This window comes from Silurus meridionalis, chromosome 1, assembly GCF_014805685.1.
Source record: "Silurus meridionalis isolate SWU-2019-XX chromosome 1, ASM1480568v1, whole genome shotgun sequence".
NCBI classification, from domain to species: domain Eukaryota; kingdom Metazoa; phylum Chordata; class Actinopteri; order Siluriformes; family Siluridae; genus Silurus; species Silurus meridionalis.
The window spans coordinates 34838074-34865528 of NC_060884.1; the positions used below are offsets into that span (position 1 = coordinate 34838074).

The following is a 27455-nucleotide window of genomic DNA, read 5'->3' on the forward strand; positions in this document are numbered from 1 at the left end:
GATCCCTCCATTCTCTACCACTCCACCACTGACCCCTCCATCTTCTACCACTCCACCACTGACCCCTCAATCCTCTACCAATCCACCACTGACCCCTCCATCCTCTACCACTCTACCACTGACCCCTCCATCCTCTACCACTCCACCACTGACCCCTCCATTCTCTACCACTCCACCACTGACCCCTCCATTCTCTACCACTCCTCAACTGACCCTTCATCATTTACCACTGATCTAGCTGAGGTAGTGTGATGCTCTGCTGGGAATCCTTGGGTCCTGGTGTTCGTTTGACACATGGGACCTACCTAAATATTGTTGCTGATCAAATTACACTCCTACACTTTTCATCATTAGTAATTTTCTCCTTCACCGGGATAATGCTCCCTCATACGTGCTTTTAAATATAACATGCTTTTTTAATAATATGAGTTTTGGTAACAAGTCAGAGAAAAAAAAAGATTTCTGCCTAGAACCTTTATAAAAAAACTTTATCTGAAATCAAACAGACATAGATTTATAATAATAAAATATCTGTGTTATTAGAGTCAGTGTTAAATGCAAAAAAAAAAAAAAAAAAAAAAAAAACAGGATGCATGATCTTATTACAGTTTCACTTTACACAAATGTAGGTCATGTAGGTGTGTGTGGGTGTGTGTGTGTGGGTGGGTGGGTGGGTGGTATTCTACAAATGAAACCAACTTGCAGACATACAGCAGCTTTTAGAGGAAAACGCAGTTGAGAAGTCAGACACAAACACAGTGGGTATGTAAATTTATAGAACTATTTAATTTATGATAATATTAATGTTCTCCAATTTTTTATTTTGATTAAACACTAATTTGAACTGCATTTATACCTCTGCATGTTTACAGTTGAAGGCGAGGGATGTCATCCACAATGAGCTGTGCTGAGAAAATAGCCATGAGGTGATTCTGGAATAAATAAATAAATAAATAAATAAATAAATAAATAAATAAATAAATAATTTAAAAAAGTTGAACAAGTCATATTACAAACAGCTGTAACCAAAGTAATATTCAAGTTTTTTAACACTAACCAAATATTTATATTTCTCTAGAATTTTTTTTTATGTTTACATTTTCATTTCTTTTAGAAAACTAGCAACAAAAGTAATTTTTATATTTCTCTCTCAAGAGGTTTGCTAGAAATCTTTGCTCAATAATTATTTAAGTAACATTAAAAAAAGAGCACATGTACAGAGCTGCTTCCTGGTTTACATGATCCTGCAGATATAGATGTTACTGTCTGGGAAAAAAATTGTTTCACTAAATTCTGGAAAATTATTACAAAGAAATAGAAATAAAAAGTAACGGTAGCAAGTTTGTTGGCTCAGGGAAGGAGGAAATGTGGCCATGTTTTTGCCAAAACAAACAGTTTTATTCTGCCATAGTCATCACTTCTAAATAACACAAACACTCAGAACACACACTTTATTTTGGATTATTTTGGATTTTTTATTGTTTTTTTTATTTATTTTTTCAGTTCTGCTAATATTAAACCTATTTGTTAGTTAGTGTGTAAAATGGCATTATTTATATATACAGTGAGGAAAATAAGTATTTAAACACCCTGCTATTTTGCAAGTTCTCCCACTTAGAAATCATGGAGGGGTCTGAAATTGTCATCGTAGGTGCATGTCTACTGTGAGAGACATAATCTAAAAAAAAAATCCAGAATTCACAATGTATGATTTTTAAACTATTTATTTGTATGATACAGCTGCAAATAAGTATTTAAACACCTGTCTATCAGCTAGAATTCTGACCCTCAAAGACCTGTTAGTCTGCCTTTAAAATGTCCACCTCCACTACATTTATTATCCTAAATTAGATGCACCTGTTTGAGGTCGTTAGCTGCATAAAGACACCTGTCCACCCCATACAATCAGTAAGAATCCAACTACTAACATGGCCAAGACCAAAGAGCTGTCCAAAGACACTAGAGACAAAATTGTACACCTCCACAAGGCTGGAAAGGGCTACGGGGAAATTGCCAAACAGCTTGGTGAAAAAAGGTCCACTGTTGGAGCAATCATTAGAAAATGGAAGAAGCTAAACATTACTGTCAGTCTCCCTCAGACTGGGGCTCCATGCAAGATCTCACCTCGTGGGGTCTCAATGATCCTAAGGAAGGTGAGAAATCAGCCCAGAACTACACGGGACGAGCTGTTCAATGACCTGAAAAGAGCTGGGACCACCGTTTCCAAGGTTACTGTTGGTAATACACTGACATCATGGTTTGAAATCATGCATGGCACGGAAGGTTCCCCTGCTTAAACCAGCACATGTCCAGGCACATCTTAAGTTTGCCAATGACCATTTGGATGATCCAGAGGAGTCATGGGAGAAAGTCATGTGGTCAGATGAGACCAAAATAGAACTTTTGGGTCATAATTCCACTACACGTGTTTGGAGGAAGAAGAATGATGAGTACCATCCCAAGAACACCATCCCTACTGTGAAGCATGGGGGTGGTAGCATCATGCTTTGGGGGTGTTTTTCTGCACATAGGACAGGGCGACTGCACTGTATTAAGGAAAGGATGACCGGGGCCATGTATTGCGAGATTTTGGGGAACAACCTCCTTCCCTCAGTTAGAGCATTGAAGATGGGTCGAGGCTGGGTCTTCCAACATGACAATGACCCGAAGCACACAGCCAGGATAACCAAGGAGTGGCTCTGTAAGAAGCATATCAAGGTTCTGGCGTGGCCTAGCCAGTCTCCAGACCTAAACCCAATAGAGAATCTTTGGAGGGAGCTCAAACTCTGTGTTTCTCAGCGACAGGCCAGAAACATGACTGATCTAGAGAAGATCTGTGTGGAGGAGTGGGTCAAAATCCCTCCTGCAGTGTGTGCAAACCTGGTGAAAAACTACAGGAAATGTTTGACCTCTGTAAATGCAAACAAAGGCTTCTGTACCAAATATTAACATTGACTTTCTCAGGTGTTTAAATACTTATTTGCAGCTGTATCATACAAATAAATAGTTAAAAAATCATACATTGTGATTTCTAAATTTTTTTTTAGATTATGTCTCTCACAGTGGACATGCACCAACAATGACAATTTCAGACCCCTCCATGATTTCTAAGTGGGAGAACTTGCAAAATAGCAGCGTGTTCAAATACTTATTTTCCTCATTGTATATACAGTACAGACCAAAAGTTTGGATACACCTGCTCATTCAAAGAGTTTTCTTTATTTTCATGACTATGAAAATTGTAGATTCACACTGAAGGCATCAAAACTATGAATTAACACATGTGGAATTATATATGGAATTATATACATAACAAAAAAGTGAACTGAAAATATGTCATATTGTAGGTTCTTCAAAGTAGGCATCAAGAGAATGCCAAGAGTGTGCAAAGCAGTAATCTAAGCAAAAGGTGGCTACTTTGAAGAACCTACAATATGACATATTTTCAGTTGTTTCACACTTTTTTGTTATGTATATAATTCCACATGTGTTAATTCATAGTTTTGATGACTCTACAATTTTCATAGTCATGAAAATAAAGAAAACTCTTTGAATGAGAAGGTGTGTCCAAACGTTTGGTCTGTACTGTATGTATATATATATATATAAATAATAAATAATAAATATACATTATATATTTAGCTCCAAAGTCTCTGCATGATCTCTGCTATGAAAGATGATGACACAATGCATAACTAACACAATGTATGTTTTTAGATTGATTCAGGCAAGGAGGCCGGACTCGCCCAATCCCAGCTGTACCTCCATGGAAATCGACCAGTCAATGAAGCAATCATGTCATTTCGGAGGTGAAGCGTGTGATAGTGAAACCAGGTTAGAAGAATGAAGTGATTGTGTCTCTAATGAATTTTATTATACGGATTGTGTTATAGAAAATGCCTTGAATTTGATTTGTAAACACAATAAACATAATTCAGACTTCTAATAGCAAACTTTCAGCTAAGAAAAACCCCACTCCATAACCAGATGGTTATGGTGTTATATTTGAGGTGGTATGAAAAAGTTTTAAGATTAATGGTGTAACTGGTTTGATTCTGACCACGTGTGTTCCCACATCTGCGATTTAGAACAAAGAGCAAACATGCATGAAACTGGGCAAATCTGCCACAGAGATGTTTGATGTGATATACGTTTGATATACGGCAACGCTGCAATGAGTCGTTCAAGGTGTGTTCGAGGGGCATGTGCGCTTCAAGAGCAAAAGAACCTGAAGACGACGAGCGATCAGGAAGACCTTTACTAAACTGGACCCCTGAAAACCAATCAGCAACTTGTGCTTGATAATCGTCAGGGAACAATCCACTCACTCTCACTTCCGCACATACCCTACTCACCAGACTTGGCTCCTGCGGACTTTATCACTCTTCCCGAAGATGAAGTTCAAAGGTTGCTGTTTTGACACCACTGGCGGAGATCCAGCACATATTGCAGAAGGTGCTTGACATGCTTCAAAAAGAATACTTCCAGACAGAGCTAGTCTCCAAACATTTTGATACCACCTTGCATACACTGCATTATTGCCGTTGGTGCTTTCTTTTTCAGGTTTCATTTGATTCACTTTTGGCAGAAGTAGGAGTAAAACCACAGATTCTGCTAAATCAAAAACTGTACAAAACAAACCTGAGAACGTTGCTGAGATTCCTTCAGTTAAATGAATCACCTCTGTTTTAGTGACCTGATGGATAAATAGGACTTTGAGTTAAAGCATACTGTACAAGACCTCAAAGCCTATGAGACTTGCTGTACAAAAAATGGATCTTGACAGATGATTTGGTAAAAAGTCCTCCAGGTCAATATCGTTCGGCTTCTCCCATTAGGGGGCGCCACAGCGGACCATCCCATGTTTGATTTGGCACATGTTTTTATGCTGGATTCCCTTCCTAACACAACCCTCCCCATTTATCCGGGCTTGGGACCGGCACTAAGGCTTATGCAACCCTAATGGCTGGGGTTTGTTCCCCTTACCGGGGATCGAACCCAGGCCGCAGCATTGAGAGTGCCGCATCCTAACCACTAGACCACCAGGGAACCTTTAAGCTCTGTATATAGGATTACAATGACCACTAGAATGATTTGGAATGATGTTCAAGTTGAGCTGAGGTGGTTTGGTAGTGTGTTAAGGTTAAGGAACTCGGAAGCAGAAGTGGTTAGAAGTTGTTGACGAGACTGGGAAATGGAGTTGCACTGAGAGTAAGCAATGTATTTTAGCAAACTTAGTTGTGTTCTTTTTATACTGGATTTATACTGGATCATGATAAGAAAGACCACACACACACACACACACACACACATGCATATATATATATATATATATATATATATATATATATATATATATATATATATATATACACACACTCGCAATCAGAAATATTCAACACCCTCACCCCAATAGACAATACAGTGATGTTGATGAAAGATAATGAAAATAAATGGAAAAAAAAAAAAACTCGTGAAATAACAAACAATATTTATTGATACATATATGAGTTATTTTGACAACAGAAGTTGACTTCACTTTAAAGTTCAAATGAAAAGTGTAAGTCTTGTAACACATGAGCATGTGCAGTATTATTCAACCCCCAGCTTCAGTACCTTGTGGAGCGCCCTTTAGTTTTTATAACTTCTAACAAGTGTTTTCGATAAGTGCTGACAAGCTTCTTCCACCTCTCGATTAGAATCTTTGCCCATTCTTCACGTGCAAAAGCCTCTAACTCAGTGATGTTTGACGCCTTCCGTGCTGCAACTGCCTTCTTCAAATCCCACCAAAGATTTTCAATTGGATTTAAATCTGGTGACTGAGAAGGCCACTCCAGGACACTCCAGCATCTTTTCCCCAACCAAGCTTTGGTTGAACTGGAGGTGTGCATGGGATCATTGTCTTGCTGGAAGATCCAATGATCACCAAAGTTTAATTTGTAAACAGAAGGCATCACGTTCTTCTTCAAAATGACCTGGTATTTCTGGGAATCCATGATGCCAGGTACACAATCAGGATTGCCAGTTCCTGCAGCAGAAAAACAGCCCCACATCATTATTGACCCACCTCCGTGCTTGACCGTAGGGATGGTATTCTTCTGGTCATAAGCCTGACCTTTTGCGCACCAGACATCCCGCTGGTCCATATGTCCAAAAAGTTCTAGTTTGGTTTCATCAGTCCATAGAACTGTCTCCCAGAACTCTGTAGTTTTATCCAAATTCCTCCTGGCATATTCTAGTCGAGTCCTGACTTGGCCATAACTTTGTCACCAAGGATTTTCCAAAGGTTCTCTATTGGGTTGAGATCAGGACTCTGGGCAGGTCATGTCATTATTTCAATGTTTTCAGTTTCAAGGAACTGCTTTACCCGTTTTGCTGTGTGGCATGGAGCGTTGTCCTGCATGAACACTGCGGGCTGATTGGGTGATGAACCCAGGGAAGGAACCATATGTTGTTGAAGAAGGTTCTGATAAACATTCGCATTCACTCTGCCATGTAGCTGTATAAGAGGCCCAACTCCTGCTGCAGAAAACATGCCCCAAACCATGACACTTCCTCCTCCACTTTTCACTGACTTCTTTACACACTTTGGGTTCAGTCTTTCTCCAGTTTGTCGCCGAACATAATGTTTCCCATCGGACCCAAATAAACTAAACTTGCTTTCATAACTGAAGTGAACTTTGGACCAGTTCTCCTCTGTCCACACAACATGCTTAGTCTAGCCTTTTGATTCTTTCTGCTAATGAGCGGTTTGGTCACTGCAGAGTGGGCTTTCATTCCAAATGTTTTTAAACATCGAGACACTGTATGACGAGACAGATCCTTACCCTGTTCAGCGCTGAACTGGTGAGCAATTCCAGCTGCAGTGTGGAAACGAATGCCCATTGAGATCCTCCGCAGTATCCTGTCCTCTCTTGTATTTGTCTTCCGTGGATGACCAGCCTTCTTGGTGGACTTGAATGAGTTTGTGATGTTGTAAAGATTCAATATTCTTGAAATCACAGATTTGGAATGACCAACTTGTCTTGCTATGGCTGATAGGGTCATCCCTTTCGCCTTCATCTGGACAACCTGCTGCCGAAGGCTTTCATTCACTTTAGAACGGCCCACCATCTTGCATAGTCAGTGAAACTGGAAGTTAGGCTGCCAGTTAAATAGCGGTTGACAGATAATCAAGGAAATTAGCACCAGGTACCAGATTAACACCAATAACTGGGAGGTATCTGAAAGTGTTCTCTAATTTTGATCAGTGTGTTTTCTGCAAAATAATGTTTTTTTAAATGCCTTAGTTATTTTGTGGAAAAGGTGTTCTGGTAGCATGGTATAGACAGGACAAAAACTCCCTCAACTGTTGAGCAGTGAAGATGACATTATTACAGACGGACCATCTGGCTTGTTATCAGCACCCAGTTCAAAAAGCTACATCTCTGCTTGTATAGTGGTGCATTCGTGCCTGTTGATTAGGCAGTTTGTACATCTGGAAAGGCTCCATCAATGCAGAATTTAGGTTTTAGAGCAACAAACACTTCCATCGAGAAATCGTCTTTTTCAGGGAATGTCTTGTATATTTAAACAAGTCAAGTCAAGTCAAGTCAAGTGGCTTTTATTGTCATTTTTACTATACACAGTGGTACACAGTACACAGTAAAAACGAAACAACGTTCCTCCGGAACCCTGGTGCTACACAAAAACAACAAAACAACATAAAGTGCATCGAGTGCAGCCTGGTGCAAACAGTGCAAACAAAAGAACAGTACAGACAGACAGAGTGCAGACAGACAACACAAGACAAGACAAAAGACAAAAACCAAGTATAGCGCCGACTAGTAAACCTACTGTATACTTACATATACAGTACTGTGTGAGGTGAATGTAAAAACTATACCCAGGAGAAAATACAAACAGAAAGAGCAATGTAGTGCAAAAAAACAGCAGCAAGGAGGTGCAAAGACAGCATGTAAACATTATACTGTAGTATAAAAGGTGCAAAAACAGCATGTAAACATTGTACTGAATATAAACATTGTACTGAATATAGTATAAATAATAATAAATATATAAATGGTGATGGAGTGGATCGAGATGAGTGATGAATGTGTTTAGTCCAGGTTGTACAGTTCAGTTCAGTAACAGTAACACACAGTGAGCGTGTGTGTGCGTGTGTAAGTGAGTGTGTGTGAGTGTGTGTGAGTTCTGTTCAGTTCTGTGTGTTGAGAAGCCTGATGGCTTGTGGGAAGAAACTGTTACACAGTCTTGTTGTGACGGCCGAATGCTTGAACCGTTTTCCTGATGGTAGGAGGGTGAAGTATGCGTGTGACGGGTGTGTGTGATCGTCCACAATGCTGTGTGCTTTGCGGATGCAGTGTGTGGTGTATATGTCCATGATAGAGGGGAGAGAGACTCCGATGATCTTCTCAGCTGTCCTCACTATCCTCTGTAGGGTCTTGCGATCCGAGACGGTGCAATTCCCAAACCAGGCAGTGATGCAGCTGCTCAGAATGCTCTCAATGGTCCCTCTGTAGAACATGGACAGGATGGGGGAGGAGGTGGGCTTTCCTCAGCCTTCTCAGAAAGTATAGACGCTGCTGGGCTTTCTTGGTGATGGAGCTGGTGTTAAGTGACCAGGTGAGGTTGTCCGCCAGATGAACACCAAGGAATTTGGTGCTCTTGACGATCTCCACAGAGGATCCATCGATAATCAGTGGAGATTGGTCGCTCTGAGCTCTCCTGAAGTCCACAACCATCTCTTTCGTTTTGTCCACGTTCAGAGACAGGTTGTTTGCTCCACACCAGGCAGTTAACCGTTTCACCTCTTCTCTATATGCTGACTCATCGTTCCTGCTGATTAGACCCACCACGGTCGTGTCATCAGCGAACTTGATGATATGATTTGAGCTGTGCGTTGGTGCACAGTCGTGAGTCAGCAGAGTGAACAGCAGTGGACTGAGCACACAGCCTTGAGGGGCTCCAGTGCTCAGTGTGGTGGTGCTGGAGATGCTGTTCCCGATCCGGACTGCCTGAGGTCTCCCAGTCAGGAAATCCAGGATCCAGTTGCAGAGAGGTGTTCAGGCCCAGAAGGTTCAGCTTCTCGATCAGGTGCTGAGGAATGATTGTGTTGAATGCTGAGCTGAAATCAATGAACAGCATTCGTACATATGAGTCCTTGTTATCCAGGTGGGTGAGGGCCAGATGAAGGGTTGTGGAGATGGCATCGTCCGTGGAACGGTTTGGACGATACGCAAACTGCATTGGGTCCAGGGAGGGTGGAAGCTGTGTCTTGATGTGCCTCATGACAAGCCTCTCAAGCACTTCATCACGATGGGAGTGAGCGCGACGGGACGATAGTCATTGAGGCAGGAGACAGTCGATTTCTTTGGCACAGGAACGATAGTCGTTGTCTTGAGGCACGTGGGAACAACGTTACTGCTCAGGGAGATGTTGAAGATGTCAGTGAAGACATCTGCTAGTTGTTCTGCACATTCTCTGAGCACCCTGCCAGGAATGTTGTCAGGTCCAGCAGACTTCCGTGGGTTAACTCTGCATAGAGTTTTCCTCACTTCAGCTGTGGTTAGACAGAGCACCTGGTCAGTGGGAGGAGGGATGGTCTTCCTCGCCACCACGTTGTTCTGTACCTCAAACCGGGCGTAGAAGTCGTTCAGCGCATCTGGGAGGGAGGCGTCACGGTCACAAGCAGGTGATGTGGTCTTGTAATTCGTGATCACCTGGATGCCCTGCCACATGCGCCGAGTGTCTCCACTGTCCTGGAAGTGGTCGTGGATTTTCTTGGCGTGTGCGCTTTGCCTCTCTGATAGCACGAGACAGTTTGGCCCTTGCTGTTTTAAGGCCGCCTTGTCCCCTGTTCTGAAGGCAGAGTCTCTTTGTTTCAACAGCGCACGCACATTTGCAGTCATCCACGGCTTCTGATTGGAGCGTGTAGTGATGGACTTGGAGATGGTCACATCGTCAACGCACTTGCTGATGTAGCAGGTCACTGATGATGTGTACTCTTCCAAGTTGATGGAATCGCCGTAGGTTGCAGCCTCTCTAAACATGTCCCAGTCAGTGCACTCAAAACAGTCCTGAAGAGCAGAAGTAGCTCCTTCTGGCCAGGTTTTCACCTGTTTCAGAACCGGTTTAGAGCGTCTGATGAGCGGTCTGTATGCTGGAATCAACATAACAGAGCAGTGGTCTGAGTATCCGAGATGGGGCGGGCTCCGCACGATACGCGCCGGGATGTTTGTGTAAACAAGATCCAGCGTGTTCGCTCCTCTCGTTGCAAAGTCCACATGCTGATGGAGTTTAGGAAGCACAGTCTTGAGATTCGCATGGTTGAAATCTCCGGCGATAATAAACAATCCGTCGGGGTGAGCATTCTGCAGGTCGCTAATAGCGCCGTAGAGTTCACTCAGTGCCTCTTTAGCATTAGCACTGGGAGGAATGTACACTCCGACGATGTAAACTGTGGTGAATTCCCGTGGTAAATAAAAAGGTCTGCATCTAACAGTCACAAACTCCACTAGCGATGAGCAGTAACATGAAACAAGCACAGAGCTCTTACACCATTCCGTGTTGATATAAACACACACGCCACCACCGCGAGTCTTACCGCACAGAGGCAACAAGACAATACTAACTCCATACTGCATCTATTACAGGGATGGGCAAACTTTGACTCATGGGTTCTAAAATTTGACAGAGGGGCCGGGTCAGGAGATGTATATACATGCCAAAAGATCAACAACTTGATGTTTTTTTTTGCCAGTGCATCAATAAACACAGCAGAAAATCTCAAGTTCAGTTTCAGTAGGAACAATGTTGTTGAACTCCTTATTTGATCAGTTCATCAAAGTCTGGAGTAAGTTTTGTTGTGGCAGTTCTCAAGATAGATCCGAGGTATTTGTCAGAAACTGTCACAGTATTTAAAGAGTATCAGATTAAGCTCTCTTAAGAGAAGAAGAGAGCAAATGCAAGCGAACAAGGTCAATATAGCTGAAGTGCAACATCTTTAGGGGAAACGTAGGCATTACAGGGGAAAAGTAAATTGAACATTGCTCTTACAAAACTTTAGATACTGGTCTTCTCAGTTCCCAGATGTTTACAGACAGAAGATGTGATGCTACACAGTGAGAAACATGGCCCTGTAACAACTTTTTTGAGATGTGTTGCAGTAGTCAAATTAAAAATGACCCCTTAAAATAGTATAAAATTTCAGTTTATATTATACAACATTTTATATTATTTTTGTTTTATTGTGAATAGAATATGGATTTATGAGATCTGTTTTTCTTTTTACATTTTACACAATGTCCCAACTTTGTTTGACTTGAGGTTGTACAACTTTGGGTCACCACAAACAATAACAAATATTTTTTTTGCCACAGTAAACTTTATTTGTAAAGTATGAACACACACATGGGTTTCATACATGAACATTTTGATACATCAAAATCATGTTGTCCAAACTGTTTTTTGTTCAATATTTGAAAGCCTAAAGGATTGGGTCAGCAGCAACTTAATTGCAAATTTAGGGTTTTTGAGATATGCTGTGAGCACTTCTCCTTTACCAAGGTAATCATCCACCTCACAGGTGTGGCAGATCAAGATGCTGATTAGACATCATGTGTTGGTTTGTTCGGACAACACCTTGGTGGTCTCCTATATCAACCATCAGTGGGGTCTGCACTCGCAGCTCTTGTATAAGCTGGCACATCGGATCCTTCTGTGGGCCCAAGGGAAGCTGCTCTCCTTGAGGGCAGCTTATATCCCGGGTCATCTCAATGAGGGCGCAGACACTCTTTCGAGAGCAAGGGCTGAGGCCCAGGTAATGGCGACCGTGCTACTTCCGGAAAGTGAAGTAAAGAGAGTTTGCCATTAGTTCATCTAGACCTTTCGTTCATGTCTTCCACCACTGTGTGGTGTCATCAAAACATACTTATCATGAGTGAAACTATTCAATCCCTCTGTCTGATTTCCTGTGAAAACTTTGAGAAAACTTTGAGAACGGCTTTATGAACGGTCTATGAATGTGCACTTTATAGAGTCTCTGTGCTAAGCTTCTGAAAAATACTGATTGCATATTTTATTATGATTATTATTGTTTTATGATGATTATTATTAGTAGTAGTAGTAGTAGTATTTTCATTGTTGTGTTATTATTATTATTATTATTATTATTATTATTATTATTAATATTATTATCTATCTAACAGTTCAATGGAACACCCAGAGATCGACTTCAGAGACATAGACACTTCTACCGATCTGAGGTCAGTACAAGCCTAGATTTTTTTAGCACTCTGTAGAATGTAGGAATCTCAAAATTATGTGAACTCCATATTCTAGTTTTATTCACCCTCTGCTGTCATGATAAGATCCAGTTTTCCATTAGATTCCAGTGTTGGGATTTTATTGTACATTCAGTCACAACAGTCACTATATACAGTACAGACCAAAAGTTTGGACACACCTTCTCATTCAAAGAGTTTTCTTTATTTTCATGACTATAAAAATTGTAGAGTCACACTGAAGGCATCAAAACTATGAATTAACACATGTGGAATTATATACATTTTGGTCTGTACTGTATATATAATATATATAAACTTTTGGTCTGTACTGTATATATATACAGTGGAACCCGGTTATCTCGACCTTGGTTACCTCGATAACCCTATTAAGTCGACGTTTTTGAAGTGGAACCGCCAAATTCTCGCTTTTTCTAAGCATTTTTTGTCGGTTATGTCGACTTTTTTTATGTCGCCGAACCCTAATATCTCGAGCACAAGGGGGGAAAATTTGCCATTTAACGTCGGTTATTTCGGTGCAGCCGCAGAAGAACTCGCGGAAGTGGTTGAAAAATCAAGTCTTACAGCTGCTACAGGTGTTGTATTGTATACTGGTGAATCTCTGCTGTTAGTTAGTGCACATATGCCTTTGTTGTTAAATGTTATGCGATGAACAGGAGGCGAAAGCCGCACCGTGTGATGACCATCCAAAATCATAGCAGCATGGGGGATACGCATGCACGATAACAATGACCGCCGTGAACCAACATATACCAACAATAACGGACAGTGAGAGTGTGGAAGTTTAAATAGGAGCTGGTGATGATGCTAAACGAGCACCATATGTGCGCGATTGAAGCCCGGAGCTTCAGAGAAAGCGGCCGAGAAAGCACCTGACACGCTGAAGGTGGCCGAAGGGGGCGTGGCAGGGGGATTCATGACAGATAAACATGTACTGTATGTATTTTTATAGCATGCCTTCATCAAACTAATCGCGGCAACGCTGTTGTGTAAAAAACCCTTCAAAAACACGTGCATGCACATTCTCATTTATTAACGCACATCATGTACATAAAGAAATTTCAAGCACGTTAATATACTACCGCCATTTTGATTATATATATATATAATAGATTTAACTGAGGTAAAGGATTGCCAGCACCTAAAGCATATAAGGTCAAGGCCCCTGCTTGAGTGACAGCTTAGCAATGCACTTGCACTCTTCCACTCAAGTCTTAACACCATGTCTTCATGGAGCTTTGTTTGTACACAGGAGCATTTTCATTATCAAAGAGTGAAGGGAAGACACTGTGCGTCAGTGTTTAGAAACGTTGTATTGTATTGTGTTCTATTCTATTCTATTCTATTCTATTCTATTCTATTCTATTCTAACTCTGTGCTTCAGATATTGTGGTAATATCAGTGTAATGGTCAGGCGTCAAAATCCAAGTACCTGTCCACAAATCAAAACACCGGCATACAGAAACAGAGTGGACAGGGGAAAAAACAGTCCAAATAAAAACAGTCCAGGCCAGACCAGGGCCAGAGTGGATGCTTCTGCTTCCTGGGTGGAGAACTAGGGAGTAGATAGCCATAGGTGGCCTTGAAGGGTGTGAGCCCTGTGGCAGTGGTTGGCAAGGAATTTTGGCCATATTCCACCCAGATTATTTTAGAGGACCAGGTGAAGGGGTCCTCAAAGCAGAGGAGTGGAAGTCCATCTCCTGGTTGATTATCTCAGTCTGGCCATTTGTCTGGATGTGGAAGCCAGAGGATAGGCTGACTAAGATCCTCAGGAGCTGACAAAATTCCCTCCATAAGTGAACTGGGGACTTTGGTCAGACACAATGTTCATCTGGCATCTGGCTTGCCGTTTTTCGATCACAGGCTGTAGGCTAGGCAAAGGAAGGTGGCCCCCTGGAGGAGCTTGAATGCTGAATAAAGAAGCGGCAGGGGGGTTGCGTTTTTTTTTTTACCGGGATGGTGTTGACCCTCTCTCATCTGTACACAGGTGAAGTCTCCATGAAGAAGAACCAAGCCCTGGCCAGAGAGGAGGAGGGTCAGAAGTTGGCCGCAGCAATGGACATCTGAATATACTGATTTATGGCTTCCCACTCAGGCCCTGACAGATAGCATGAGGTGGAAAGGTCCTCAGCAGCAGGTTGATTGCACAATCGTAGGGCCAGTTTTGTGGCAGAGTGGATGCTTAGACCTTGCTGAACATCTAAAGGTGGCTGATGGAGCGGTAAAACTTGGGCAGGAGCTGTTGCAGAGAGGTAGTGGGTCTGGCCAAACACTTTACACTTTAGGACTCACCCACTGGTCCAGTCCAGGTGGGGGTTGTGTTTCCGAAGCCAGGAAAACCAAGCATGAGGCAATGGATGACCAGGAATGAGAGCCATTATTGATGCTGTTCGCTGATAACATGCAGTGGTTTGGTCTAACATAGTCAAGTCAAGTCAAGTCAAGTTTATTTGTATAGCGCTTTTCACAACAGACATTGTCTCAAAGCAGCTTTACAGAAATCAACAGTCAAGGTGAATGGTGTGCATTTATCTCTGATGAGCAAGCCATGGCGACTGTGGCAAAGAAAAAACTCCCTTAGATGTAATGAGGAAGAAACCTTGAGAGGAACCAGACTCAAAAGGGGAACCCATCCTCATTTGGGTGACATCAAGAGTTTGATCATAAGCCTGTCTAAGACCCAGACCTGGAGGTTTCCCTGCAGTGGCTTGCTCTTAATGCAGACTAGGTCTTCATCTTGGAAATCTGAGTCTATCCTGGAGTCCACAAAGGCTGCCAAATTCCCATTTGGATCCATACTTTAAGAAGCAGTTTGGAGGAGCTGGGCAGTAGTTGGCTCAGGCCCACTCTTCAATGGAGAGCCCTGCCTCCTCGCAATAGAGACAGGTGCCTTTGGCATAATGCTGTCTGTCTATCTCCATGGGTTGAGGTGGAGAGAGTAAACCAGAACCACTCATGGAGGAGCTCTTCAGGAAAAGGGCAGCTGAGGACACAATCAATCTAGGCATCTTGGTGGCCTCTCTGCTCTGTGTTCCTAAATCTTCCTGTCTTTCCTGGGGGCCAGGGTAATCAGACAGTCTAGGTCAGGTGATAACTCCCTGGCAGAGAGCTCATCCTTCAACTATGTTTAAGTCTCCAAAGGAAGGCATTGTTCAAAATGGTAGGATCCCACCAGCTGTCTGAGGTGGCTGGGTGGAATTCTACTGCATACTTCATACCAGTCGGTTTCCCTGGGTTGTGGAGTGTAGTGAATGGGTCGCTTTTTGTCGGGGAGTGGAGGTGTTGAATAAATAGCTTTTCTGCTAAATTTTCATTTTATTATTCACTTTTATTATTATATTTAGCAATTATTATTTAGATATTCATTAATTAATGTTTAGAAATTTCCCCACTGTGGGACGAATAAAGGTTTATCTTATCTTATACATCATTCTCATTTTCACATTATAAATTACAAAATTTGTTTGATCAAGAGGGCCCAATTATAAATATTTGCTGTAGTCCAACACTTTTGTTTTTCTTTTCACAGATCAGCAAAGGAGCCCTACCTAAGTCACATAGAAAACACATATATGGTTTGTTTTACTACTTCTTAAGTATTATAACTACAACTTTTTGTTCTTGAGGTCATGAAATCTAATTTCAAATCTGGCTTGAGTTGTACGTGTAATGTGATTGTGAAAAGTGTGAAAACACTTGAGAGTTTTTTGAGAGACATGTGCATGTTCCTTTTGTTTCTATTCATCAAACTCTATCATGTAGTGGTCTGAAGATTTACTTTGACCAAACAAATCTATAAATGTTCAGATGTTAACATGAAGAACGGCTTTACACACTCTCAGCATCCGGACACTTAGTTTCTCCAAACATTCAGCTGAAATACTTTGCCGTCCCTCTTGTAAAACTTGTCAAATGTGTTCTTAGCTAGTTGGAGATTTCTTTCATACCATGCAATGAATAATGATCACAGTGATGGGACTTACGCTTCGGCTCATTGTCTTGTTGTATGGTAAAGTCGGTTCCAATGAGCCACATTCCAGACTGGATTTGGGTTTGAAGTATTAAAGCCATGATAGTTTTGTATTCCTTTTACCATTTAACCTACATGTACATAATGAGTGAGCATGTTGTCCAAATATAACAAGAAACTTGTAAAGTAGAACATGACATAGCTACATTTTCTTCATCAAAAACATACTTTTACTCATTAAATTGACAGTTTATTAATAATATAATACAATGAAATGAAATGAACAAGTTTGTTGCATTGAAACAATCGTATCATGCATGTGTCTTTTACAAACCATGAAAAGATTATGCGTCCTCAAACTCTTGAAAAGCACCTTTCTGTACACCCAATATACATTTTAGAAAACAAATTGACCCCAGAAGAGTGGAGACTTGAAGGAAAATGGGGATTAGTATTGTATTCTCTTCTTCTAAATTTACAGTGACTTTAGATTTTGTCCCACATGTCCCATAAACTATAGATGTAGTATTGTGTTGTTTTTTAGGATTTTGTTTTGTTTTTTGCAATTTCCTGATTACTCTCTATTCCTGAACAGACAGTGGAACACAAAATGATAACTATGGTAAAAAAAAGAATTAAAGAGACAGATGAACCTATTGAGTTCACATTGCCCAGCATGCTCTGAGGAGGAAGTAGAGGATGATCCCATTGCCAAAGAAGCATTACTGAAGGTCACAATACATGTCCTTGAGAAAATGAAGGAGACAGATTTAATGAAAACACTAGAGAAGGGTAAGAACTGAGCTGATTATTCTTCAAAGTGTGTTTTAGTAATCTGGTAAACCCCACAGCAGTTTGTCAACAAATTAAAAGGGTTTTTTTTTTAAATGAGGAATGATGTACTTGTTATCCATGTATAGTTCTATCAAAATAAAACTTGGATATATTTAGAGTATCAATGTGCAGATTGTATATCAGTACTGATTTACTGTCCTCTAAAAATAACAACTTACATCCATTATTGTTTTAATTAACTGTTAACAAAAGTGAGTCCACCCTCAGTGATAACAGCTGTACGTGGTGTAAAAATGCAAAGCCACATGTTCTATTTATTATGTTAATGTTTTTGTCTGCTTTACAAAACCATATACATTTGTGTATCTTGTATTAGAACAGTTACAATGTGGTGCTTTGAGTCCAATTCTCTCATACTGGCCACTAGATGTTCTTCATGAACCTGATGGTAAAGACTCTCTGAGGATTAAAGAATTAAAATTGTTGCTTTCCTGTTGTTTTATTTTTGAGCCTGTGGAAATCAGTGTTTTTGTTTTTTCAGGCTTTGGACTGATTTACCAAACTTTAGTTTTTATGGCTTTTCCTGATTTGGATTTTTTTGTTACTTTAAATTCAAAATCTCGAACCTTAAACCTGTCTAAATCTGTCTCTGCATTTGGGGTCTGCTCTGGCTCAATTGTGAGAGAGTCTGAGTATCCCAGGCTTTGAGGCTTTGCTCTGACAAGCCCAGACTTGAGCTGGTCTAGAAGGGCACTTGGTTCAGTCAGCCTTACTTGTCAGGGTGCCTAATGTAAAGAGGATAAAATGTAAATTGTGAGTATTCACTGCACTACTAAATGCAACTTTGTGAACTTTATATTTACTATAACATTCTTCTTTTTATTAGATCTTCTCTCCATATATCAAAAAAAGTATAAATCCAGAATGAAAGACAAATATAAAAGAATCTGTGAAACTTCACAGCATGGAACCCCATCACTTTTGAATGAGATCTACACAGAGCTCAACATCACAAAAGCTTGGACAGAAGGCATCAATACTGAACATGAAGTGCGCCATCTTGAGGCAGCTTCCAGGAGATCAACAAAAAAAGATAAGTGCATACAATCCGATGACCTTTTCAGAGACAAGTCCATCAGAACGGTGCTGACTAAAGGAGTTGCTGGAATTGGAAAAACATTCTCTGTGCAGAAGTTCATTCTGGACTGGGCTGAAGGAAAAGCAAATCAGGACGTCACCTTCATGTTTCCACTTCCCTTTAGAGAGCTCAATTTAATGAAGAAAAAGAATCTCAGTCTGATTAATCTTCTTCATCAATTTTTCCCAGGAGCAAATGAACTCCAGTCAATCAACTGTGATGGATGTAAAGTGGTGCTGATCTTTGATGGTCTGGATGAGTGTAGACTTCCTTTAAATTTTGAAAATAATGAGAGTTTATGTGATGCGACAGAATCAGCCTCAGTGGATGTGCTGCTGACGAACCTCATCAAGGGGAATCTGCTTCCTTCTGCTCACCTCTGGATCACGACTCGACCAGGAGCAGCCAATCAGATCCCTCTTAGGTTTGTTGGCCAAGTAACAGAGGTACAAGGGTTTACTGATGCTCAGAAGGAGGAGTACTTCATGAAGAGTATCAGCGATCAGAGCCTGGCCAAAAAAATCATCAAACACATTAAGTCTTCAAAAAGCCTCTACATCATGTGCCACCTCCCAGTCTTCTGCTGGATCACAGCCACTGTTCTAGAGAGAATGTTGAGTGAAGCAGAGAGTGAAGAGATCCCCAAGACTCTGACTCAAATGTTCACACACTTCCTGATCTTTCAAATCAAACACAAGGACCAAAAGTACCATCAGAGATGTGAACCTGATCCTCAGCAGACCAGAGAGAGTATCATGGCACTGGGAAAACTGGCTTTCCAACAGCTGGAGAAAGGAAACCTGATCTTCTCTAAGAAAGACCTAATGGAATGTGGCATTAATGTCAGAGAAGCAACAGTGTATTCTGGTGTGTGTACTCAGATCTTTAGAGAGGAGTTTGAGCTCCAATTAGGGAAGGTGTTCAGCTTTATTCATCTCAGCGTTCAGGAGTTCCTGGCTGCTTTATATGCATTTCTAGCCTTCATCAACAGAAATCAACCTGAACACCAAACCACTGATCTGTCTGACCTTTTCAACAACTCAAGCATGTCTGATTTCCTCAGGAGTGCAGTAGACAAGGCCTTAGAGAGTGAGAATGGACAGCTGGACCTTTTCCTTCGCTTCCTTCTGGGTCTCTCATTGGAGTCCAACCAGACTCTCTTACGAAGCCTACTGCCTCAGACAGGAAGCAGCGCTCACCGCATAGAGGAAACTGTTGAATACATCAAAGGGAAGATCAGGGAGAATCCCTCTCCCGAAATGTTCATCAATCTGTTCCACTGTCTGAATGAACTAAATTATCATTCTCTAGTGAAAGAAATCCAAAGTTACCTGAACCCAGGAGGTTATACTTGTCTCCGTCAAATCAAACTCTCTTCTATTCAGTGGTCAGCATTGGTGTTTGTGTTGCTGAATTCAACACAGGAGCATGAGGAGTTTGACTTGAGGTCTTATAGTCGATCAGAGGAATGTCTTTTAAGGCTTCTTCCAGTGGTCAAAGAATCCAGAAAAGCTGTGTAAGTATTGATGAGGAGGTTAGTCACATGTTTAACTTAATATACAGTTATCATTGGTCAGGCATTACACTGCACTGCCATTAAATAATCTATGCTTTAACACCCTTAACTGCTCAGTTGTATAAAAATAAGATCACTCGAGAAAAGGGCATCTTCCAAATGCCATAAATGCATATTTTATTTGTTGTAGCAAAAATGTGGTCTTCAGAGAGGGAGTACTGCTACAGTTTCCCTGTATTCAGGAGACTTTTGTGCTAGCCAGATTGTATTTGGCTTTACAGTAAAATTGTTGACAACAAAAACTGAGATGTTACTTTATGACTTACCTCTGGTAGAGGGGTCTTAAATGAGAGAAGACTTTACATTCATGCCATTACAAGATGCAGTCAAAGCTGGTACTGAACTTGACACTTGGTATAGGTCATGTGTGGTCATGTGTGGTCTCTAGGATTTACGATGTTGTAAACCACCCTGTAGTACAAGGTGGTAATAAAAAGTTTTGAAACTTGTTTTGTAACATGCCAATATGTGGAAGAACAAGGCTCCATGCACAGTCACAGGGACCACTGACCTTTATAAGTCAGTATGACAAAAAAGATATCATCCTGTGTACATCGGGAGCTGGTGCCACGTGTGTTGCCGTGTTTGCTATTCTGTCACCAAACTCTCCTCATACGAGTTTCTCAGAAACAACATGATCTTACTTCTGCACCCACCCTACTCACTAGACATGGCTCCTGTGGACTTTGCACTCTTCCCAAAGATCCAGCTCAAAGGTTGCCATTTTGACACTGTTGTGGAGACCCAGCACGTAAGGTTCTTGACACACTTTAAAAACAAGACTTTCAGGTCACATTCAATCAGAATGCTGGGAGGCACTGTATCGCTATAGTGAAAGTGTGTAAACGTAAATAAATGAAGTACTTTCTTGTAAACAGAGCCAATCTCGAAACTTCTTGACACCACCTTGTAAAAGCAAAGTAATTTGCATCATATAACACGTGTGTTTGTGAGTAAAATATGTACTGATTAAAATCTCTCCTGCAGGTTATGTGGTTGTAATCTCTCAGAGGAAAGCTGTAAAGGTCTGTCTACAGTTATTAGCTCAAAATGCTCCAAACTCAGAGAACTGAATCTGAGTGAGAATAACCTGTGGGATAAAGGGGTGAAGCTGCTTGCTGAGGGACTGAAAAATGAAGAGTGTAAACTGGAGAAACTGTGGTGAGATTATCATTATATATGTTGTTACATGTTACAGTGCTTCTTGCTCTGCTTTTTCTTTGTCTTTTTCTGCTGTCTCTGGCTCCTTCTTCTTCTTCTTCTTCTTTCGGCTGCTCCCATTAGGGGTCGCCACAGCGGATCATCCGTCTCCATACCACCCTGTCCCTTCCCTCACCACATCCATGAACCTCCTTCTTGGCCTTCCTCTTTTCCTCCTACCTGGTGGCTCCATCCTCAGCATTCTTCTACCAATATAATTCATGTCCCTCCTCTGCACATGTCCAAACCATCTCAATCTCGCCTCCCTCACCTTGTCACCAAAACATCCTACATGCGCTGTCCCTCTAATAAACTCATTTCTAATCTTATCCATCCTCGTCACTCCCAACGAAAACCTCAACATCTTCAGCTCTGCTACCTCCAGCTCCACCTCCTGTCTTTTACTCAATGCCACTGTCTCTAATCCATACAACATCGCAGGTCTCACCACAGTCCTATAAACTTTCCTTTCATTTTGCAGATACCCTACTATCACAAATCACTCCTGTCACTCTTCTCCACCCACTCCACCCTGCCTGCACTCTTTTCTTCACTTCTCTAACACACTCTCCATTACTTTGCACTGTTGACCCCAGGTACCTGAATTCCTCCACCTTCTGAAGCTCTTCTCCCTGCAACCGCACCACTCCACTGCCCTCCCTCTCATTCACACACATGTACTCTGTCTTACTCCTACTGAGTTTCATTCCCCTTCTCTCCAGCACATATCTCCACCTCTCCAGGCTCTTCTCAACCTGCTCCCTACTCTCACAACAAATCACAATATCATCCACAAACATCATAGTCCAGGAGACTCCTGTCTGACCTCGTCCGTCAACCTGTCCATCACCACTGCAAACAGAAAAGGGCTCAGGGCCGATCCTTGATGCAGTCCAACCTTCACCCTAAACCAGTCTGTCGTACCTACTGCACACTTCACTGCTGTCACACTGTCCTCATACATGTCCTGCACCACCCTTACATACTTCTCTGACACACCTGACTTCCTCATACAATACCACAACTCCTCTCTTGGCACCCTGTCGTAGGCTTTCTAAATCCACAAATACACAATGCAATTCCTTCTGTCCTTCTCTATACTTCTCCATCAACATTCTCAAAGCAAATAAGGCATCTGTGGTGCTCTTCCTCGGCATGAAACCATACTGTTGCTCACAGATGGTCACCTCTTCTCTCAACCTGGCTTCCACTACTCTTTCCCATAACTTCATGGTGTGACTGATCAACTTAATTCCCCTGTAGTTACTGCAGGTCTGCACATCTCCTTTATGCTTAAAGATCGGTACCAGCACACTCCTTCTCCATTCCTCAGGCATCTTCTCACCTTCCAAAATCCTGTTAAACAATCTGGTCAAAACTCCACTGCCATCTCTCCTAAACATCTCACGCTTCTACCGGTATGTCATCTGGTCCAACCGACTTTCCACTCTTCATCCTCTTAATCGCTGCTCTCACTTCCTCCTTACTAATCCTATCTACATCCTGCTTCACCAACTCCACATCATCCAACCTTCTCTCTCTGATTTTCCTCATTCATCAGCTGCTCAAAATACTCCCTCCACCTTCTCAACACACTCTCCTCACTAGTCAACACATTTCCCTCTCCATCCTTTACTGCTCTAACTTGCAGTACATCCTTTCCAGCTCGGTCCCTCTGCCTGGCCAATCTGTATAAATCCTTTTCTCCTTCCTTAGTGTCCAACCTCTCATACAGCTCCTCATATGCCTTTTCCTTGGCTTTCGCCACATCCCTCTTAACCTGCTGCCGCATCTCCTTGTACTCCTGCCTACTTTTCTCATCACTCTGTCTATCCCACTTCTGTTTTGCCAACCTCTTTCTCCTTATGCTCTCCTGCACTTCCTCATTCCACCACCACGTCTCCTTGTCTTCCTTTCTATTTCCAGATGTCACACCAAGTACTTTTCTAGCTGCCTCCCTCATCACTCCTGCAGTAGTTGCCCAATCATCCAACACCTCCTTAACACCACTGAGCCTCTCTGACCTCTTCCCTGAACCTCACACTACACTCTTCCTCCTTCAGTTTCCACCATCTTATTCTTCTTTCAGTCCTCACTCTCCTCCTCTTCTTCTTCGCCTCCAAAACCATCCTACAGACCACCATCCGATGCTGTCTAGCTACACTGTCCCCTGCCAACACCTTACAGTCTCCAATCTCCTTCAGGTTGCATCTCCTGCATAGCACATAGTCCACCTGTGTGCACCTTCCTCCACTCTTATCGTCACCCTATGATCCTCCTTCTTCTTAAAATAAGTGTTCACCACTGCCATTTCCATCCTTTTAGCAAAATCTACCACCATCTGCCCTTCCACATTCCTCTCCTTAAAACCATACCTACCCATCACCTCCTCATCACCTCTGTTCCCTTCACCTACATGCCCATTAAAATCTGCCCCAATCACCAACCGTTCTTTCCTAGGTACACCATCTACCACTTCATCTAATTCACTCCAGAATCTTTCCTTCTCCTCCATCTCACAGCCAACTTGTGGAGCATAGGCACTGATGACATTTATCATCATCCTTCAACTTCCACCTTCACGATCATCACCCTATCAGAAACTCTCTTCACCTCCACTACACTCTTACTGTACTCTTCCTTCAGAATCACCCCTACACCATTTCTCTTTCCATCCACACCATGATAAAACAGTTTAAATCCACCTCCAATGTTCCTGGCCTTACTCCCTTTCCACTTGGTCTCCTGAACACACAGCATATCTACCTTTCTCCTCTCCATCATATCAGCTATCTCTCCCTTTCCCGTCATAGTACCAACATTTAAAGTACCAACCCTAACCTCCACTCTCCTACACTGCTCCTTTTCCTGCCGTCTCTGTAGACGTCTTCCTCCTCTCCTTCTCCTCCTTCGGCCAACAGTAGCCCAATTTCCACCGGTACCCTGTCGGCTAACGATACCTGTGGCGGTCGTTGTTAACCCGGGCCTCGACCGATCCGGTATGAAATTCTCATTTGTGATCCGCATATTTGATTTGGCACGTTTTACGCTGGATGCCCTTCCTAACGCAACCCTCCCCATTTACCCGGGCTTGGGACCGGCACTAAGAATGCACTGGCTTGTGCCTCCCTAATGGCTGGGTTTCTCTGGCTCCTTGTGTTGTCCAACTATATAGATGGACCCCTGCCAATCGTTGCTGAATAACCTTGTTAGAGTTATTAGCTTTTAGTTGTTTTTAATTTAATTCATTTTTAAAATATAAAAGGTAAATACACTGTAAAGTGTGATCAGGGTGTAAGTAGGAACAGATTCACTCTGGCACCAGAACTAAAAGGGAGAAGCAGAAGGAAACACAGACATGAGGGATCTCTGGGATAAGAGACGACCCACCACACCACCATCAACAAACCTGAGTGAACGTGTGAGAGTGACGACGACAGCATCCAAATATCCCAGTTCACCAAACAGTCCCGAGTCCCAAACACTGATTGGAAGGTTGTTCCATAACTGTGGGGTTTATAAGAGAAACATCTGCCCCCTGTTGGAGTCTTCATTATTTAAGAAACCAACAAATAGCCTGCACATTTTGATCTAAGTAGGTGTGGAGGATCATCCTGGTACAGAAGTTCATTCAGATACTGCAGCATGAGAGCGTTAAGTGCTTTATACGTCAGTAGTTGTATTTTATAATCAGTGTGAGATGTAATTGGGAGCAGTGTAGATGATTAAAACAGGGCTGATGTGATCATATTTTCTGCTTCTGGTAGGGACTCTTACTGAAGCTTATTTATGCACTTACTATAACATCTAGATTGAGTCAAAGCATGAACTAGTTTTTCTTTATACTGTAATAACATTATTTTTCTAATTTTTGTAATATTTATAAGCAATGTTTTTCCTATTATCTTGTTTTGAGAACAGGTAAGACCTTGTGTGCACCTACATTCTACTATGTAGAAGTTGTGATGATCTAAACACCCTAGGTTAGATGGCAGTTGCCACATCTTGTAATATTGCTAGCTTAGCCTAGTGTAGTCTTTGTTTAGCTGTTTCTTTAGTTTAGCTACTTTAAAATACAACTAAACTGTAGCTATTCTTTAGGGCAAATCCTCTCGAGCTGGGGCAGGTTGGATGGGGAGCATCATGGACAGCCACTTTCCGGTCTTTCCAGAGATGTTCAATAAGGGTCAGTTTAGGGCTCTGGCTGGGCCACTCTAGGACTTTCACAGAGAGAGTCGTCCCTAATCCACTCCAGTGTTGTCTTGGTTGTGTGTTCAGGGTTGTTGTCATGTAGGAAGGTGAACCTTCAGCCCAGACTGAGGTCTTGATCACTGTGGAAGAGGTTTTTATTGAGGAGATCTCTGTACTTTGCTTCATTCAGCGTTCCCTCAACCCTGACCAGTCGTCCAGTCCCTGCTGCAGAAAAACACCCCGCACAACATGATGTTGCCACCACAATGCTTTACTGTTAGGATTGTTTTGGGCAGGTGATAAGCAGTCCCTGTTTTTTCTCCAAACATAACATTTAGAATTGAGACCAAACAGTTAAATCTTGGTTTCATCAAATCAGAGAATCTTGTTCCTCAGAGTCTGAGAGTCTTTTCAGGTGGCAAGTGGGCTTCTATGGGTTTTGCACTGAGGAGAAGCTTCCGTCTAGCCAGTCTGCTTTAAAGCCCTGATCGGTGGAGGGCTGCAGTGATGGTTGTCCTTCCGGAACTTTGTCCATCTCCACACAGGATCTCTGGAGTGCAGTCAGAGTGAACATCAGGTTCTTAGTCTTCACTCTTACTAAGGCCCTTCTCCCCTGATTGCTCAGTTTGGCTGAGTGACCAGCTCTTGGAAAAGTCCAGGTTATGCCACACTTATGTCCAAGGGGGTTATTTAAAAGAATTTACAGACATTTCTAGAATGCTGTTTTCACTTTGCCATTATTTAGGACTGAGTGTAGATTAATGAGAAACAAACAATTTGAATAATTGTAATATCAGGCTGCAACATAAAATGTAAAAAGTGAAGGGGGTCAACTGTGACTTTATCTTATTTATAGAACTTGAATAGTTGATGGTTAAGGGTTGGCGCTGGGATTTGAACTCATGACCTGTTCATAAATCCAACATTTCAACCACTAAGTCTTTCACCTCACCAGGGGTGGATGAGATCATGTTGAGCATTTGTTAAACACTCCTGGGGATCATGCTGTATTACTTGAAGATCTCTGGTGATTGGAGATTTTATTAAAGTTAGTGTGATAGTTAGAAGCATGATTGAAAGGAGGTAAAATAAGACAAGGCACTTCTCAAACCTGTTGAATAGTCAACATAGCTCGCAAAGCTTTGTATCTGATTATAGCATTATGTCAATTCAGTCTTCATATTTTTTAGGAACTTTAAGGAATTTTCCAATCACCTAAATTTTTCATTTGTTGTTTGAAATCCTGCAGCAGTATTATATGGTATCGTATTATATCCAGTTTCTATATGACCTCATAAAGACGTTCGCTCACAGTTGTGCCTTTAATTCATTATGGGTGGATATCAAACTTCCTCAGAATTGCAGTCTTGTCTGTACTGCTGACTTTAAATGGAGTTTTTTTCTTTTACTGCAGGCTAGTGCAGTGTGGGATTTCAGATGTTGGCTTTGTTGCTCTGGCTTTAGCTCTGGAGTCAAACCCAATGTCAAAACTTCAAGAGTTGAATCTGAATTGCAATGAACATGGCAACAAAGGAATAAAGATGCTGTCCGATCTACAGAAAGATCCAAATTGCACATTGGAGACACTACAGTGAGTACATAGTTGTACTGTTTTTAAAACTCACACAAACATATTTTCACTCACAGCCTGCATTTTTTTACTATTGGTTGTTTATTACAAAAAAGAATGTGTCTCAACTTGCTACTGAAATGTAAGCTGTATTAAGTCTTTAATCTGCTATCACTCTGTGGATGTTACACTGTTTATCCTAGAGTTTGGAGAAATAAAGGTAAGTCTGTAATTTCAAGGAAATGGAATTTCTTTGACCCTCAAAATCATGATCCTCATATACATTGTGTGAGTGTAAAAAGAAGGGTAGTGGCTTTCACTTATTGAACCAATGTGTGTATAATACACATGTGTATGTAATGTGTAAAGTGTGTATAATACACTTGATTAGTAAAAGCATGCTTAATGAATGTTTAATCACTTTTTCCAATTTATTTTTTTATTTTTTTTTGCAGCATTGAGCCTGACCCCTATGAGCTGAATAAGACGTCCCACTCATATAATTTCAACAGAAACTCCACAAACCCTGTCATGGATGTAGCTGAATTTGTTATACTACAAAAACGTAATTCATATAAATAGTACTACATCCAACAGTATACAGTGGAACCTCAGCGCTCGCGACCTCGCATGCTCGCGACTTTCATTCCGACCGGAGACTCTCATTCAGATCGGCTCGTGAGCAACCGCGAGCTGCTCAAAACTCTAGT

The 27455-nt window shown here is 41.7% G+C and overlaps 1 protein-coding gene across 4 annotated transcripts; it reads left to right on the forward strand.

Moving 5' to 3' along the window:
- The first annotated feature begins 702 nt into the window (after nucleotides 1-702).
- LOC124388496 (NLR family CARD domain-containing protein 3-like) lies at nucleotides 703-27455 on the forward strand. 4 transcript variants are annotated; one of them, XM_046853189.1, is made up of 12 exons: nucleotides 703-762; nucleotides 873-926; nucleotides 3718-3834; nucleotides 12210-12266; nucleotides 14293-14557; nucleotides 15835-15880; nucleotides 16871-17067; nucleotides 17447-17518; nucleotides 17957-19724; nucleotides 20772-20945; nucleotides 26590-26766; nucleotides 27201-27455. In XM_046853189.1, the coding sequence occupies exons 7-12, from the start codon at nucleotides 16923-16925 to the stop codon at nucleotides 27325-27327; spliced, it is 2463 nt and encodes an 820-aa protein (XP_046709145.1). In that variant the 5' UTR covers nucleotides 703-762; nucleotides 873-926; nucleotides 3718-3834; nucleotides 12210-12266; nucleotides 14293-14557; nucleotides 15835-15880; nucleotides 16871-16922; the 3' UTR covers nucleotides 27328-27455. The 4 variants fall into 4 exon arrangements, with proteins under 4 accessions (XP_046709145.1, XP_046709154.1, XP_046709170.1 ...); XM_046853198.1 differs by having other exon boundaries at nucleotides 14293-14340; XM_046853214.1 differs by lacking the exon at nucleotides 17447-17518.